The sequence below is a fragment of the Osmia bicornis genome, chromosome 8 (assembly GCF_907164935.1).
Source record: "Osmia bicornis bicornis chromosome 8, iOsmBic2.1, whole genome shotgun sequence".
Lineage (NCBI taxonomy): Eukaryota > Metazoa > Arthropoda > Insecta > Hymenoptera > Megachilidae > Osmia > Osmia bicornis.
In genome coordinates, this window is record NC_060223.1 from 7555618 (window position 1) to 7569500 (window position 13883).

Below are 13883 nucleotides of genomic sequence, written 5' to 3' on the forward strand. Positions count from 1 at the left end.
TGGGCCATAAAGTCTTCCGGCACGAATTATCCAATTACTTGGAGGCGAACCTGTACCTTCCAGCTGGAAGGTCGAATGGATCAGGATCGACGACAGGAACGGTAGCACGAGGCGGTCGTGGCCGAAAACGGGCCAGACAAAGAGAGCTGGTAAACGCGTTATTCCACGCCAACGGATCTGTCAGAGCCGCTTCCCCGGCTGCACTACACGAAGAAGGTTCGTCCACGGGCTTCCTGGCCTATCCGTACATATCTCTGCTCTCGGCCTGCCTTCGCTTACCTTCGTTATCTTAACATCAACCAGGATCCAGTGAACGCTGATAACTTGCCGAAGGAAAACGAGCGGGAATCTGTTCGAGCGTGGCTTTATCTTGAATTTAGGGTTTTACAGTCTGTTACACAAGAACAAAGTCACCGTATCTTTTTTTATTTTATAATAAAGACAGTTCGCTAATTCACCGTCACATAATTTCCTATTAGAAAATTATAATTCGACAATTTCTCGTTTCTTAGAAAGATCCACCTCTGTAGCTTCGAAAGCAAGGAATTATCGAGGGGGTTGTAGAGAAATGATGAAATTCAACTGAGTTCACCTTTTAACCTCGGTTATAGATTAACCCCAAAGAAGAAAAAATTGCTGGTACATAATAAGAAACGACATGTGTTCGTAGCATGCGTAATCCGCGCGGTTCGACGAAGAATAAGGAAAAGCTTAAATCAGGAGCGGGGAACCTTTTTTCCTGGTTTATCGCGAAAAATGTTCGAAGGGCCCGGCAGAAATGCAGAAACGAGGAGGGTTCGTAAACTGCACCAGCGGGAAATAAAAACCGTAGGGCCCCCTTTAACAGCGGCCGTGTACAAGCACAATCGGCACAAGGTGCACAATGACATCGACTGGCTGGTATTGTGGTCGACGGTCCCGCTTGTTCCCATGGGACTCGTGTCCGTCAGGCTTTTGACATAATTAGTCCACCTATCGGAATGATCAGCTGTGGGAATAGCGCGGTGAAACTGTCGATCTACATCTACTTTCAGAATAAGACGGCTCTATCGGTGGAGACCATGTGAACCCAGGTATGTACGTTATCGTGCATAAGTATTTCAACATTTCTACCTTGATATTTTTCAGAAAATATTCCATGTAAAATTCTGAAATCCTCAAGTTTTCAAATTTTAAGTCCTAAGATTCCTGACACTAAAAATCCTAGTTAAAAAATTTTCCTATTTTTAGCAAAGATGGCCGAAAGAGAACAGAAGGCACAAGTTCCAAAAACAGTTTATTAGACTGCAAGTTAGGAGAATATGGGTCAGGCATAGTATTCGACGAGATTAGTCGACTTGTCAGAAGGTGAAGGCTCTCCTGCGAGCAGGTGTGCGGGTGGAATCGTTATTATTGTGCGAGGAGAACGGTCCAGAACTTTCAGAACGTCGAGTGAAGGACCTCTCGAGAGTCCTTTTCAGAAAAAATGTTTTCACCGGTGTGTACAGCGACGTTTAAGTGCGCAAACGGAAAGGGAAAGGAACGGAAAACGGTTGAAAAAGGAGACGAGAGTAGAACTACGTTGAACTGAACTTGTTTTATATGTATGTAAAATAAAAGGTGTGATTGCAAATAATAAATTGTGCCAAATTCATTTCAATTAAAATACTAGATAATTTAGATCCTTTTTTTTCAAAAGTTCTTCACTTTTTCTGTTACCTCTGTTAATTTATTAATTTTACTTCAATTAGCATAGAAATGTCCTCACTTCGTATTGTCTTTATATTCCGTATTGCAAAATTTTTAAATTATTAAAGCAATCACTTGGTCCGTGCAGTATATAAGCAGAGGTAAATAATCAAATGGAAATCTCGTAGATGTTCGCCGAACGACGGCATCATTATCGTGCTGTTAAGTCGCATTTGCTAACGATCTGTACGCAATTTTCCTTCTGTTTTACACGCAGTCAGACCATTTCCTTTTTTCCTCCGGGGAAAACAAGCGACGAACAGAAATTGCACTTCAACAGTTTTCTTCTTTCCTTCCTTGTTCTTCCTTCGAGCAACGCTTCAAGCACGAATGAATGAACAAATATAAATGTTCTTTTAAAAGAACGGGGGGGAAAAATAATTTACCAAATTCCAGTAAACCGTTTAACGAGGATTTCTTTCTAGCGACGATCTTCTCGGAACTTTTTCCTCTCTATTATTTTTTTATTACCTTGAATAATTTATTTGATAATCTGATATTCGGTATTTTACACGCGGAGATTACACACGAAACTAGCCCAATAATAGAATATTCGAACATAGAGAAAAAAAGGTAAGTCCATTGAAAAGATTCAAGAACTACACGGCTCTTAGCCGAAGGAACAAATCCGACATCCACGGGGTAAGTATAAATACAACGAGAATCCGATGTAATCTCCGGAAATGTTTAGGGGAAAATTAGGCCGACAGTTGTCGACGTACCCATGGCTAGCAAAACTATCGCCCCCTCTGAAACGGTTTGTCAAAATATTTATTCACCACTGTATTAGTCGTTTTTTTTTCTCCTTTTTTTCCATCCCCTTCTCTGAATTCTATTAAAGATGTCCTTTTTTATTTAATGCTTCCTTAAAATTACATCCCCAAGAATGTAAATAAATTACGAAAAAATGAACCTGATAAATTGACTAACGATTCAAGGGGACGTTGAAAACGTTCAATTCCGGTGTAGTTTGCAAAACCGTCGTTTCGTTGATACGAACGGCAGGCGTCGTTCTAGCCGCTATTCTAACCGTGCAGCAGGGACAAAAACGTGTGACGTAAACCGCGCCCTTACGGAAGGAGGATGGGCGTCGAGAAAATAGCGACGGTGTGAAAAGCTACCGTCACGACGACACCATCCTCGACGTGGTGTTTTCCTCTTCCTTTTGTTCATAGTGGATGCTGGTTCGCGACAGAGCGAGCTTTAATCGACGAGACGAGACGAGACAGCAGCTTTCGAACTATCCTACCCCTTTTAACATCCCTTACTTTTAAAGGGAAATAACGCTTTGATAAAAAATACAAATTCAGCCGAAGTTTATGTAAAAGGGAATGGATCTAATAATTTTTTAATATTTGGCAAAATAATTAGATGGATGACATTTGGAAGTGTTGAACGTCTTCTGGTCCCCCCCCCTGGTTCATTTTTTCAACGCGAAATCAGTGAAACGATCGGGACATTATTCGTGGGGAGAATCCATGAAATTCTCATCGCAATAGCTTCGAATCCTGACAATGGCGAGGATCGTCGGGCCACTCGTTCTTTTCTTTCATCGCGTTAATGAGCTTCCACGTTAATGCTCTCTTCATTTCCATTTTCACTTTTCCTTCTCTTTCTCTAACAATCGCAAAATAAAAATATAGCTGTGGGACAGATTTCAGGATAAGTTTTGCTCTTTAAGTTTCCAGCTACCGAAGCACTTCATCGAAAGTACCATTTTTTTGAAGAATTCGACAATTTAAGGGTTGTCCCAAATACTTGATGTTTTCTTGTAAAAATTTTGGTAAAGTCAGATTTTCTTAATTCTTGAAGTGAATAGGTGACTCATGAAAGTTTTTTATTGTAAGAAAAAGTGAACATTTGAAAATGGTACTCATGGGAAGAGCGTGTAGTTCTCGTTTCGACAGAACGAAGCCGTAGAACGAAAGCAGACTCGTAGATTTTACGAGTACCTATCTGTCGAGCGATTTCGTACGTGTGCTGGGTACACGTTGAATTTTCTCCGTGTTGTGCCTCTGTATCGGACCAAGAATTTCTTCCAACTACCCTTCGTCGAGCTTCCATCTTTTTCGAGCTGGACCACGCCGAAATGTGCCAGCCACCCGTTTCTGTTTGAACAGGGAATTTTACAGTCGAATACACTTGATGCAAGACGAACAATTCTCTTCGACTATTCCTTCTACGGCCCTTCAATAGTCACCTCTCGAAATTCTTACCAATATTGATTAATCTTTTCAAATTGTTTTAATCAATCATGAGTTAAACTTTTAAGAAATAACAAAAATAAAAGGAAAATGTAAGTCCTCCAAACAAGTAAAATGGAATAAAAATTTACTACTATTTATCCACCATAATTTTGAAATTAATTATACTGTCTAATCTAACAACCAACCTGAACTCTGATTATTTAATTAAAAGAAGAAAAAGAATTTCATAAAATCGCAACAGAGAGTACAAAGAAACACGAGGAAGTTAAAAAAGAACAACCTCTTGAAGTAAGAAACGAGAGTGCAGCAACTTTGTTCAGGGGGCAAATGCGCTTGCATCTTTGCGAGCCGGGCCTCTCTCTAGACTGTTCAACGGAAAAGGAAGAAGAGAAAACAGCGAAGAAGTGGCAGAAGTAATAGAAAGAAGGGAAAAGGGAGCCACCTTTGTAATGGTCTCCGTAGAATTTCACCTTCGCCACCCCTTTCGTTCTCTCGGTGTAAAAGACAAGCAAAGGGTGTTGGCATTTTTATGGACGACAGTGGGGGGAGGCAGTTACGAATTAATTGAATGACAAGACGAGAAAAAAAAAAAGGGATGAGGAAAGAAGGGTAAAGTCTCGTATCTCTTGAAAACGTCCAAGGAGATATGGCTGACGGATCAAAGAAGCGTTCTCAGGCATTTTAAACAGCCATCCACCATCTTTCTTGTATTTCCTTTTCTATCCAACAAACACGTACATACAAAACGTTCATGTATATCCAGCAACTACTGAACAGTTACCATCTATTCGGAATTCAGAAACGATCAATGCTTCGAGCAACCCCCAGCTATCCCTCTTCTTCTTCTTCTTCCTCTTCTTTTTTTCACCTTCATCGCTCGTTTCCCATTCCTGGTTACAGCTCTTCTTATTCTTATTTCGTCTCTCATCCTCCCTCTTTAACTGCCACCATCGTCATCCCTTACCAGCTTTGTCTAGAGGGGTTGCCAGGGGGTCGATTCGTCGACGAAACGCCACGTTGACGGTCGACTGTTCGCGGCAACGTTTCTGGCTTCAACGATTCCCCAAACTTCCGGCAGTTTTGCATCGCGTGAAAAAGGACATTTGTGATTTTACAGATGTCACTTTGATATCATAGCAGAAACGATTTTTTATAATTTTTCTAATCGATGTCAAAGGTTGATTTTATTTTTCATTTAACTATCGAACGACGGACCATGGAGAGAGACCCTTTGTATTTAACCGTTCCTCTAAAAATTCTTCCTCTTTTAAAAATTGCTGACATTTTGCTGGCAGAAACGCTATCCTTACGATCCGTTAGCAAATTAATGACAGAATTTATGGAGTCTCGGTTTCGTGAACTACGCGAGGACTTGTCAAAGTTTCGAAACTCTCGGGAGAAATTACAACCAAGTGCTCGTCGTTAGTCTGGAAGTTCGTTAATGTGGCTAGGTGGTCGCGGATCATTCGAAAAACTTTATTAAATGTAATCAGATAGATGCTTCCTTAGACGATTCACTGTCTAAACTTGGAAATTCTGAAAGAAAATTTCTAACGCGTAGGTAAAGAAAAGTTGGTTTGTTCCTGCGACGAGGAGGAAAGCGGAAATACGATTTGTACGTACGATCGATCCCATCCAAGCGATTCGATCAGCTAACGCCAACTTAACGCTACACACCCCACTGAACCCCACTCGGTCAGATAACTGGTGGATTTTCGAGCATCGTGCAGATTCTTGATCGCTCACTTGTAGATTCTTCGATGATTTAATCTCTATCGGCCATTTAACCCGCCGATTTTACATTCGAACTTTCATTCTTTCTGTTCCTTAGAAGAAACTTATGGAAAATGTCGATCTTATAGTGGATACCTTGTTCGAAGAATGTTCCAATTAAAATTGGCCACCCAATTATCCAAAGATAATTATCTAACGATGGATTTCGAAATTGGACACTTTCCAAAAGTATTCGGTTCAGCCAGGACATCGATGACAGATTCGTCGTCAGTTTCGTCTTATCAAGCAAGGAAGATGATTGTCGGTAGGAGGGTGATAGAAGCCGCGGAAAAGGGGTGAGAGTGTTGGAAGGCGTAAGAGAATGGAAATCAATACGTGAAGTGAGCAGCCAGTTTCAGGCAGGAGCTGCCGGCTTTAGAAAGCCTTGAGACGTCGTCTGTTCATCCTCTTTGGACCCTCGTGTTAAGAGAGCTGCAGAGAGAGCGAGAACGGACGACAAGAGAACACGGAGAGAAACTTGGAAAGACAAGGAGAAAGAGGGACGAGTGAAGTTCCATTCAGGACTAATGGGGTTAAACGCTTTAGCCATCAACTGAACGCGTCCCCATCTCGATTCTCGGACGTTACGATTCGACTTCACGGATCTGAACACCAACATTGCGATCGATTTCAATCGCGTACGTGTTTTCGATTGTACGATTGTTATTAAATAAATATGCAAGCTGAAGAAATAGCTTTGTTCATCTGGAATACACCATAAGCGGGGGTGTACCTTTCATATTTCTTATTGAACTTATAAAGTATTCGCATCTACCCCTTCTATGTTCAAGTATCATTTTTTTCCAAGTTCTTTGAAATTCGACTTGAAATATACTTGGATGACATTGATAATAAACATACCTTTGTGTGCCATATCGTCAGCGGTGACAGATGCTAGGAGGCCGGTGGCGCCCGGCCATGGAGCGACCGCAGCGCCCAGTTGCTGCGACGGCAGAATCTTCGGGCTTTTAGGCACTTCCGGTCACTGTAACACCAAAATTCACAGCTACAATATATATTCCACTTATCACCTTCCGCAGTTTTTAATACAATCCGAGGAATATTCTCTGCGCCGATAGGAAGGCATTTCTTAATTATTCTTTGATCGTGCATCAGTTTGGGTTCGTATCATCTTCACCTGTGTAAATACCTGTTCATTTGCATATCAGATCACGCAAGTGTGATCTAATTTATGGTAAAATACCAAAGTTGTTCAGTACAACGTGTTACGTGTGGTAATAAACAATGTTACAAAATGGAACCACAAGTTTGCTTCCTTTTCCACAACGTAACCGCCACGGCATAAAAGTCCGAAATAAAAAAAAATAGGGGGGAGGAAGAAAGAAATCAATCTCATTACTTTTGCGAAGAGAGCACGGTAGCACGTTTCAACTCGAGACAATATTACAGTCACGCCTAATTAATAGACGTTCATTGAGTTGAATGAGAAGAAGCATCATAATTATCGCGGCACAATGCACCCCAGCAACATTGAAAAGGTGTCCCTGCGTTCTAATTGGCGCCATCGTGACGAGTCCCGGCTGTAGAAAAGGCACGATCTGTCGAGCAAAAGAATCGACATTGCTTCAGCCTACGAGCGAGAAAGAAATAGAGCTTAAGGACGCGAAATCCCTTTTTAAAAGGCTTAGATACACCACAGAGAGGTGGTCTCTCGTTCTCAGCGTCGCGACGCTCACAAGCGGCTCGAGTGTCGTAATTACCCTTTCGCGGCTGTTGCACCGTGTCACCATGTAAACTACTTACACGCTTGTAACACGCCCTGTAAACCTGTCAGCGTGGCGGAATTCAAGCGAGAAAGAGAAATGCCAAGGGTTGGAAGTGGTGTGTGTGTGTGTGTGTGGCTGTGCAGCGATAATTAGCGTTACAAACGAATCGATACCGATATACACTCTGTATCTCGTTCTATCTCGACGAATCACCGAACGAAATTGCCATACCAACTTCCTGTTCGCACCCCTTTGCAAACGTCTACGATTTACAACCTATTGCATCGAGCATTTAATTATCACCTCTACAAAGTACAAAGGTACGACATCACATTGCAGGGTTTTCATGTTTTCTCTGATGTTTTGATTAAACATTTTGGAAACAACATTCAAAAGTAGTAGGTCTTAGACATAATTTCATGACATAAAAGTATTAAACAATAGCACTTATGGCATGCCAATTTGAAGCTTAAAGCTTGATGAAAATTACTATACAAAGTGGTTGCTAATTTTAGCAAATAATGAATCAAAGTAAAATTGGTCTGAATAAACACAGTGTATCATTTTTCCAAACCATTTTTCTCTAAAAGAATGTTGCATTCTATAGATACAGAGTCGTTTTACGAAGGACCTTTGATTCTCTGACAATAAGTCACATAAAACAATGCATTAAATGTTATATTTCAACCCCCATAAAGATACTTCTCTATAAGCGTGATGTTTGCAGTTGTTTTCATATTAACGAGTCTTTGATACTTCCCTTATTCACGATAACCGGTGTTAAATCATCAATTCACCTTGTCGCTTTTTACAATTGTTCTGAATAAGCAAGCTTCCGGTGTACTGATGATCCGTTTCATTCTCACGTCCCATTGAGACACCACCCTCTGTCCTCCACGCTTCGACACGCGTACAAAAAACAACAAAAAGAGATCACGATTTTAGGATTAATTAAGTCCTAATTAGATCGTTACTCTCGCGTTTCTTTATCTTTTGTCTCGGCTCACGATAATCGTACGGGCGAGTTCGAAAAATAAAGGAATGGTGTTCACGGTTTCGCGTTCCTCTTTCTACCTTTCTACCATTTATATTTGTCACGAATTTATTTTTTAATAAAATAAAATAATTATTTTATTCCAAGTGCTAAGCAGTTTCGTGATCTTCAGAGAATTAATCCTCGAACGGCAAACCATGAAGAGGACCTCAGTTTTAATTTCCTTATATTTTGTAAGTTTGGGTCTCGATCGACCCAGACTACGCTATTCGAGAGTTAAAGCATACGATGGTACCGAAGGTGATTTTAAAGAGAACAAATTTCTGGGATAAGAGAGACGAAAATACGAGGAGAAAGGAAAGAAAATGACACGAAAAGGGAGAAAAGTACATCACGCTCGCACATTGTGCAAGAGGATTACCTCGGATTATGCGCGACTGAGCGCAAACAAGATCTCGCTGGCTTGTGTTTACAAGACGCCAACAAGCTGTCAATTTACTCAACTCCGACTCGCTCTATTTATCTTCGTCGATTTGCATTACGTCACAGCGCTATTAAGCGCAAAAAGCGAAACTAGGATTTATAAAGATCCAACGATAATCCTCCCTTAATGCAACATTTTTAATCCGACACTTTATAGAGACAAACCCTCTAGCTATCGTAAATTTAATATAATTTAAAATTAGAAATAGTAGAAACTCTAATTGTATTTCTTTTTTAGCTTCTATGAAAAATTTTAACAGGTATTCTATGATTTTTGAGTGGGATGTAAATTGAATTTCCTAATTAAGAAACGAAGAAACGAAGTTTGAAAGACAATGTTCTCGACAAGTTTCTCAAACCGAGAACAATAATTTGAAACACATAGCATGGTTTTGGCGAGTTCTTTAACACGCGGTAACAACGCGAAACAACGGGACAGGTTGGTATTATACAGACGGATGGTAATAGGTTCCATATCCACGAGCTACCGGCGCATTATGCTTTACATTTCCGGCGAAACACTGTTAATGGCACCAGCACCCACCACCACCATCACCAGCGACACTCTAATACACGAACAAACCCGCAGGAATTAACTGCGAGCGAGCAGTGACTTCCGCTACCATTCTATTTCGCTTACACGCATTAATTAATAATCTCGTTGCGTCTGAACGTAAACGCAGATTCATTTCGTTTCATCGTAAATGTATTCGTTTTATCAGCGAGAGCTCAAAGTAATTAAATAATTCGTTTCGTAGCCAAATTAGGAAATTACATTTATCTTTAATATCATGGAAGAAAATTTGTTCCACAATTTATTTAAATTAAATTTAAATTAATTTTCGTACATATCTGTACAATTGAAGTTTCCACAGTGATGGACATCAAAATGGGTAGAATTTTATTAAATTTCATCTATGTTTCTTAATTTACCTACATGAAATCTTTTTCTACCCTTTTCTTTTATGAAATTTCAATTATACGTTTAGATAATGAGACATATTTTATCTTAATAATATGCTTTGTTCACTGTGTTTGAAATAAAGATAGGACAAAAGCATACTGTAAATCGAGAATCATTTATTTTCATAATGATAGTTTTTAGATATGCAAATAAATGGAGAGTCGGTTCATTGATCAACGCTAATGCACATATGTATATCGTTTGCACGATATCTACGGGTGCTTAACGACACGTTAATAATATGTATAGTTAACTGGCTGTTAAACGATTATAGATCTTATGGAAGCCTTTCCAAGCGTATAAAACGATTTGCGTTAACGTAATTCCAGCGTTCTACCGTGAAAATCACTGCTTATGTTCTTCGAACATTTTCCTGAGCAACCATATTTATTTGAAATCGTATTTCAATTTCCTTTCTGAAGGTTATTAAACAAATCCAAATTTCTCTGATTTAGATATTTCTATGAAGAAATTTATACTGAATAACCATTAATGTTTTATGAAATTTAATTACCACAATAATTTTTGGTAATCAGGGGAAATAATTAACGAACGAAATAAGAAAAGCCAGGATCCATTTATCTACTACCCTCTCAAACAATCTTTATAACCAATAATATTTTATTTCAAGCATTCTCTGGAAGAAGCAAAAAAGAGGATCTCTTTCAGATCGCATCGAAAATAAAAAGTGAGATCGAACGAGTGGCATACTAGAGAATCAATATAGAGGAACGTAGACGGAAGCACAAAACAATTTTTAAGCGTCGAAACCGAAAACTACTAGAAAAGCCCCGGTGAACAACGAACCCTCTCGAGTCGAGGCAAGGCACGTTCACAATGTGCCCGTCGAATGTCACCGCGGGGTGTCCAACACTTGTACGTCGGCCATTCAACCAGGCTTCGTTCTCGCTTCACGGATTTTACACGGCGAGAGTCATGTAGTCTATTGCCTAATTACACCATAATACTGTACACCGGGAATGACGAAAGAGAGAACGAAGAGGGAACGCGGGATGGCGAGGGTGCATCGTCGCGTGCAAACGGGAAAACAGCGAAACAGAGAGACAGTGAAGCTCAACGTACCGTTCAATCATATTCATCTCTGATAGAGGGTGTATTGTGCCTTAAGCTGTATTATACGGTACGCGTATGCAATCTGCATCCTCGCACACACCGTGTACTCGCGCGTTCAACGCCCACCCTGATACTGACTATTAAGCGGCAAGACAAGCCAGAAGGGTTGTTCCTTTCCGTGCACCGTCGCTTTACTATCTTCCAAACCCATCACGCTATCCGATGAATTTCAAATTTTCTTTCACGATCAATCGATAAAATAAAGGTCAGTGATGACCGTCGCGACGCGACGCCTCGAATTTTATTATTAGGAAAGAAGAAGAATAATATAGTAGCATGTCTGACTAGATACGTCCGTTTCCACTGTGATTGATCAAAATCTCAACTCTTTATTTCTATTAAATTGTTGTTTAATGGACCTTAACTTCTGAAGGATTTTATAGAAAAATTTGCAGAAATTAATTATAATGTAAGTAAACTTTTAGAGGACTCTCATCACAGAAGTATTTCTATCAATACCACCTTGGTAATTAACATTTTCTAGGCACATTTTCAGCTTTTATATCACTGTTTAAATAATTTAGAATACTATATTATTATTTTAAACTATCAGAAGTTGAAATTTCATATTTTCTTCATTTTTATCCCTTGCATATTCAATGGGGTTGAAGTAAGAACTTCGCGAAAATGTCACTAAATGACAAAGGTACATAGTTTTCAACCAAAAAAGTATTAATTAATCTCCTCCCACGAATTTCGTGGTTCAAGTTGTACCGAGTGGAAGAATCAGAATAACATAGGAAGCACGTGACTACTCACCAAAAGCTGCCGTCGGCCGCCGCCGTTTCCTCGGTCGGTTTCCTGGACCGAGCACCACCGGCGATCACTGGCGCAGATACTTCTTCACAATTTTCACGGAACGAAGGCAACAGCGTGTGTCGCTACAGTCACTCTCCTTTGCACACTGTTAAACAATCGCGTAGTCACGTGGTAGAACACCCCGGCAGAGTCCGAGAAATTGAAAAAATAACTTAACGAACAATCGTCAACGAGTCTCTGTAAAAAAAGAAAAGGGGGAAAAAAATACGTGTCCCATACACTGGCCACGGATCGAACCGAGTCGTGGATTGAGAATAAAATCGCGTCGAACAAGTTTAGCGCGAATACGCAGGTAAACGCACCATGGGGGTGGCTCCGGCGCACGATCCGCACGAGCGCAGCACACGTGCTGCTCTGCAGCGTGATTCTTCTGCTTGCCTTGGCTCTCTCTCTCGACGGAGAGAGCCGGTGCGCGGAGAGAAATAGAAGAAGAAAGATAGAGAGAGATAGGAGAGCGTGGAAGAAAGAAGGGAGGCTAGACGATAGAAGCGGGCACTAGCGGGCACCGCTGGCCGTGGAAATATTATTAGGTAAAAGCACACGCACGGACTGGCACGCAACGACTTGCGGACTCTCGTTGGGTCGTGTGCTGGCGACCCTGCGATTCGTGTTGGTACCTCGAGTACGCCGGACCAATGGGCGAGGGTAACGTTGCCACCACCAGCCTACCTCGACACGGCCAGTGGGGATGCTGGCTCCGCTTCGTGACATCATCGATTCTGAATGGTGGAAATGCTCAACCGTGCGGAAGGCTCATCGGAGGGCGCGTGTTTGCGCAGGCGCGATTGCCAGGCCGCGCAACCTACGGGGAAGAACCGTACGTGAGATAAGTTCGCGCCAGATGGAGACCGACTGCTTGCGCGGTCGGTCTCTATCTTTTGAATTACAACACTTAATTTCTCTTGTTTTCTATTTTCTTTTCTTTATAACGAATTTCAGTTTTCTGTGCACCGATTAAGAAACTGTAAAATGTTCTTCTATATCGGTTTTAGTTTTGGAGAGAAGAGAATCGATAGCAAACTTTGTGTTGTAACTGTAAGGGTTGTATGTTGAGTACCACTGACATCTCTTGTGAAAATATCTTTTGTAAGGGTTTAATATTTTGCGTGATATAAGAAATTTGGGGTATTCCAGGAACTGGCGAGAAATTGGTGTCCTCCAAATTTTAATGATTCTTCAAATTGAAATGTCCTCCTTTCCATTTGTTATCTATATGTAAAAAGAAATAAAAATTAGTTTATGGTTAAAGAAGAAAGTTTGTTTAAAAATTCCCATCGAGGCCTTTAGAAAAACCTTGAAGAGATATTAAAATATAATTTCCAGTAACCCCCTTTGTGCGAAACAGTATCTAGTCACGCGTGGATCACTCGTGGGTGCTATGCACTCGAAAGTACGGAACACAGGGGGTGAGTCACCCTCTTTTCTTCCGTCACGGGCCCCAACAGCCTCCCCCGCGAGCTGCTTCGCGACCAGAGACAGGGGACGGGAAAGGAATAACTGCATCAACCCCTGTCAGTGGCGCGAACGTTTAGGTCATCTCATTCCCTCTCTAAGAAACAAGCTCGTTTCACACGAGACCAAAAGTAATTTTCCCTTCTAAACGACTGTTTCAAAGTCGAACTATGAATGACTCTTGAAAGTATTCCACAAATCTCTTTATACGATTCTTAACTTCGATAACTGACCGCCAGAAGTCACGAACCTCGCGGAGTTCAAACTCGAAGATCTACCATTCGTCCCGTCATTTTTAAAGGATCGAAATGTTTGTTTTCATCAGGTGCAGGTCAAATTGAGTAAGATTGTTTGGATAGCTCTGTTGGCTAGGTGAGAGAATGCAAAGTCACGATGTGAACCCAGCTTTAGGAGATCCACGCCGTGGAAGTAACGCGTTTCGATTTTGCGTTAGCTCAGCTACGCGTGAATCCAGCCAAGGTCAAGTCGTTCCCCGTTTCCGAGCATCCCTCTACCACTCGGCTAAGATCGATTCTAACAAATTTCATAGCCAGCCTGGATCTGCATGAAAGCGGGATAATATTTCGACTTGCTGTGATTAG

General features: G+C 41.0%; 1 protein-coding gene across 3 annotated transcripts in view; it reads right to left on the bottom strand.

Moving 5' to 3' along the window:
• Positions 1-13883, bottom strand: part of LOC114877946 (paired box protein Pax-6-like) — a 59396-nt gene that overhangs the window by 37578 nt on the left and 7935 nt on the right. For 2 of the 3 annotated variants that reach the window (XM_046286622.1, XM_029191149.2), the window contains exons 2-3: positions 11770-12631; positions 6570-6693 (exon numbers count right to left, since the gene is read on the bottom strand). In XM_046286622.1, coding sequence (XP_046142578.1) covers positions 6570-6582 — 13 coding nt within the window. In that variant the 5' untranslated portion in view covers positions 6583-6693; positions 11770-12631. The remainder of the gene's footprint in view (positions 1-6569; positions 6694-11769; positions 12632-13883) is intronic. The other variant, XM_046286623.1, reaches the window with a different exon arrangement.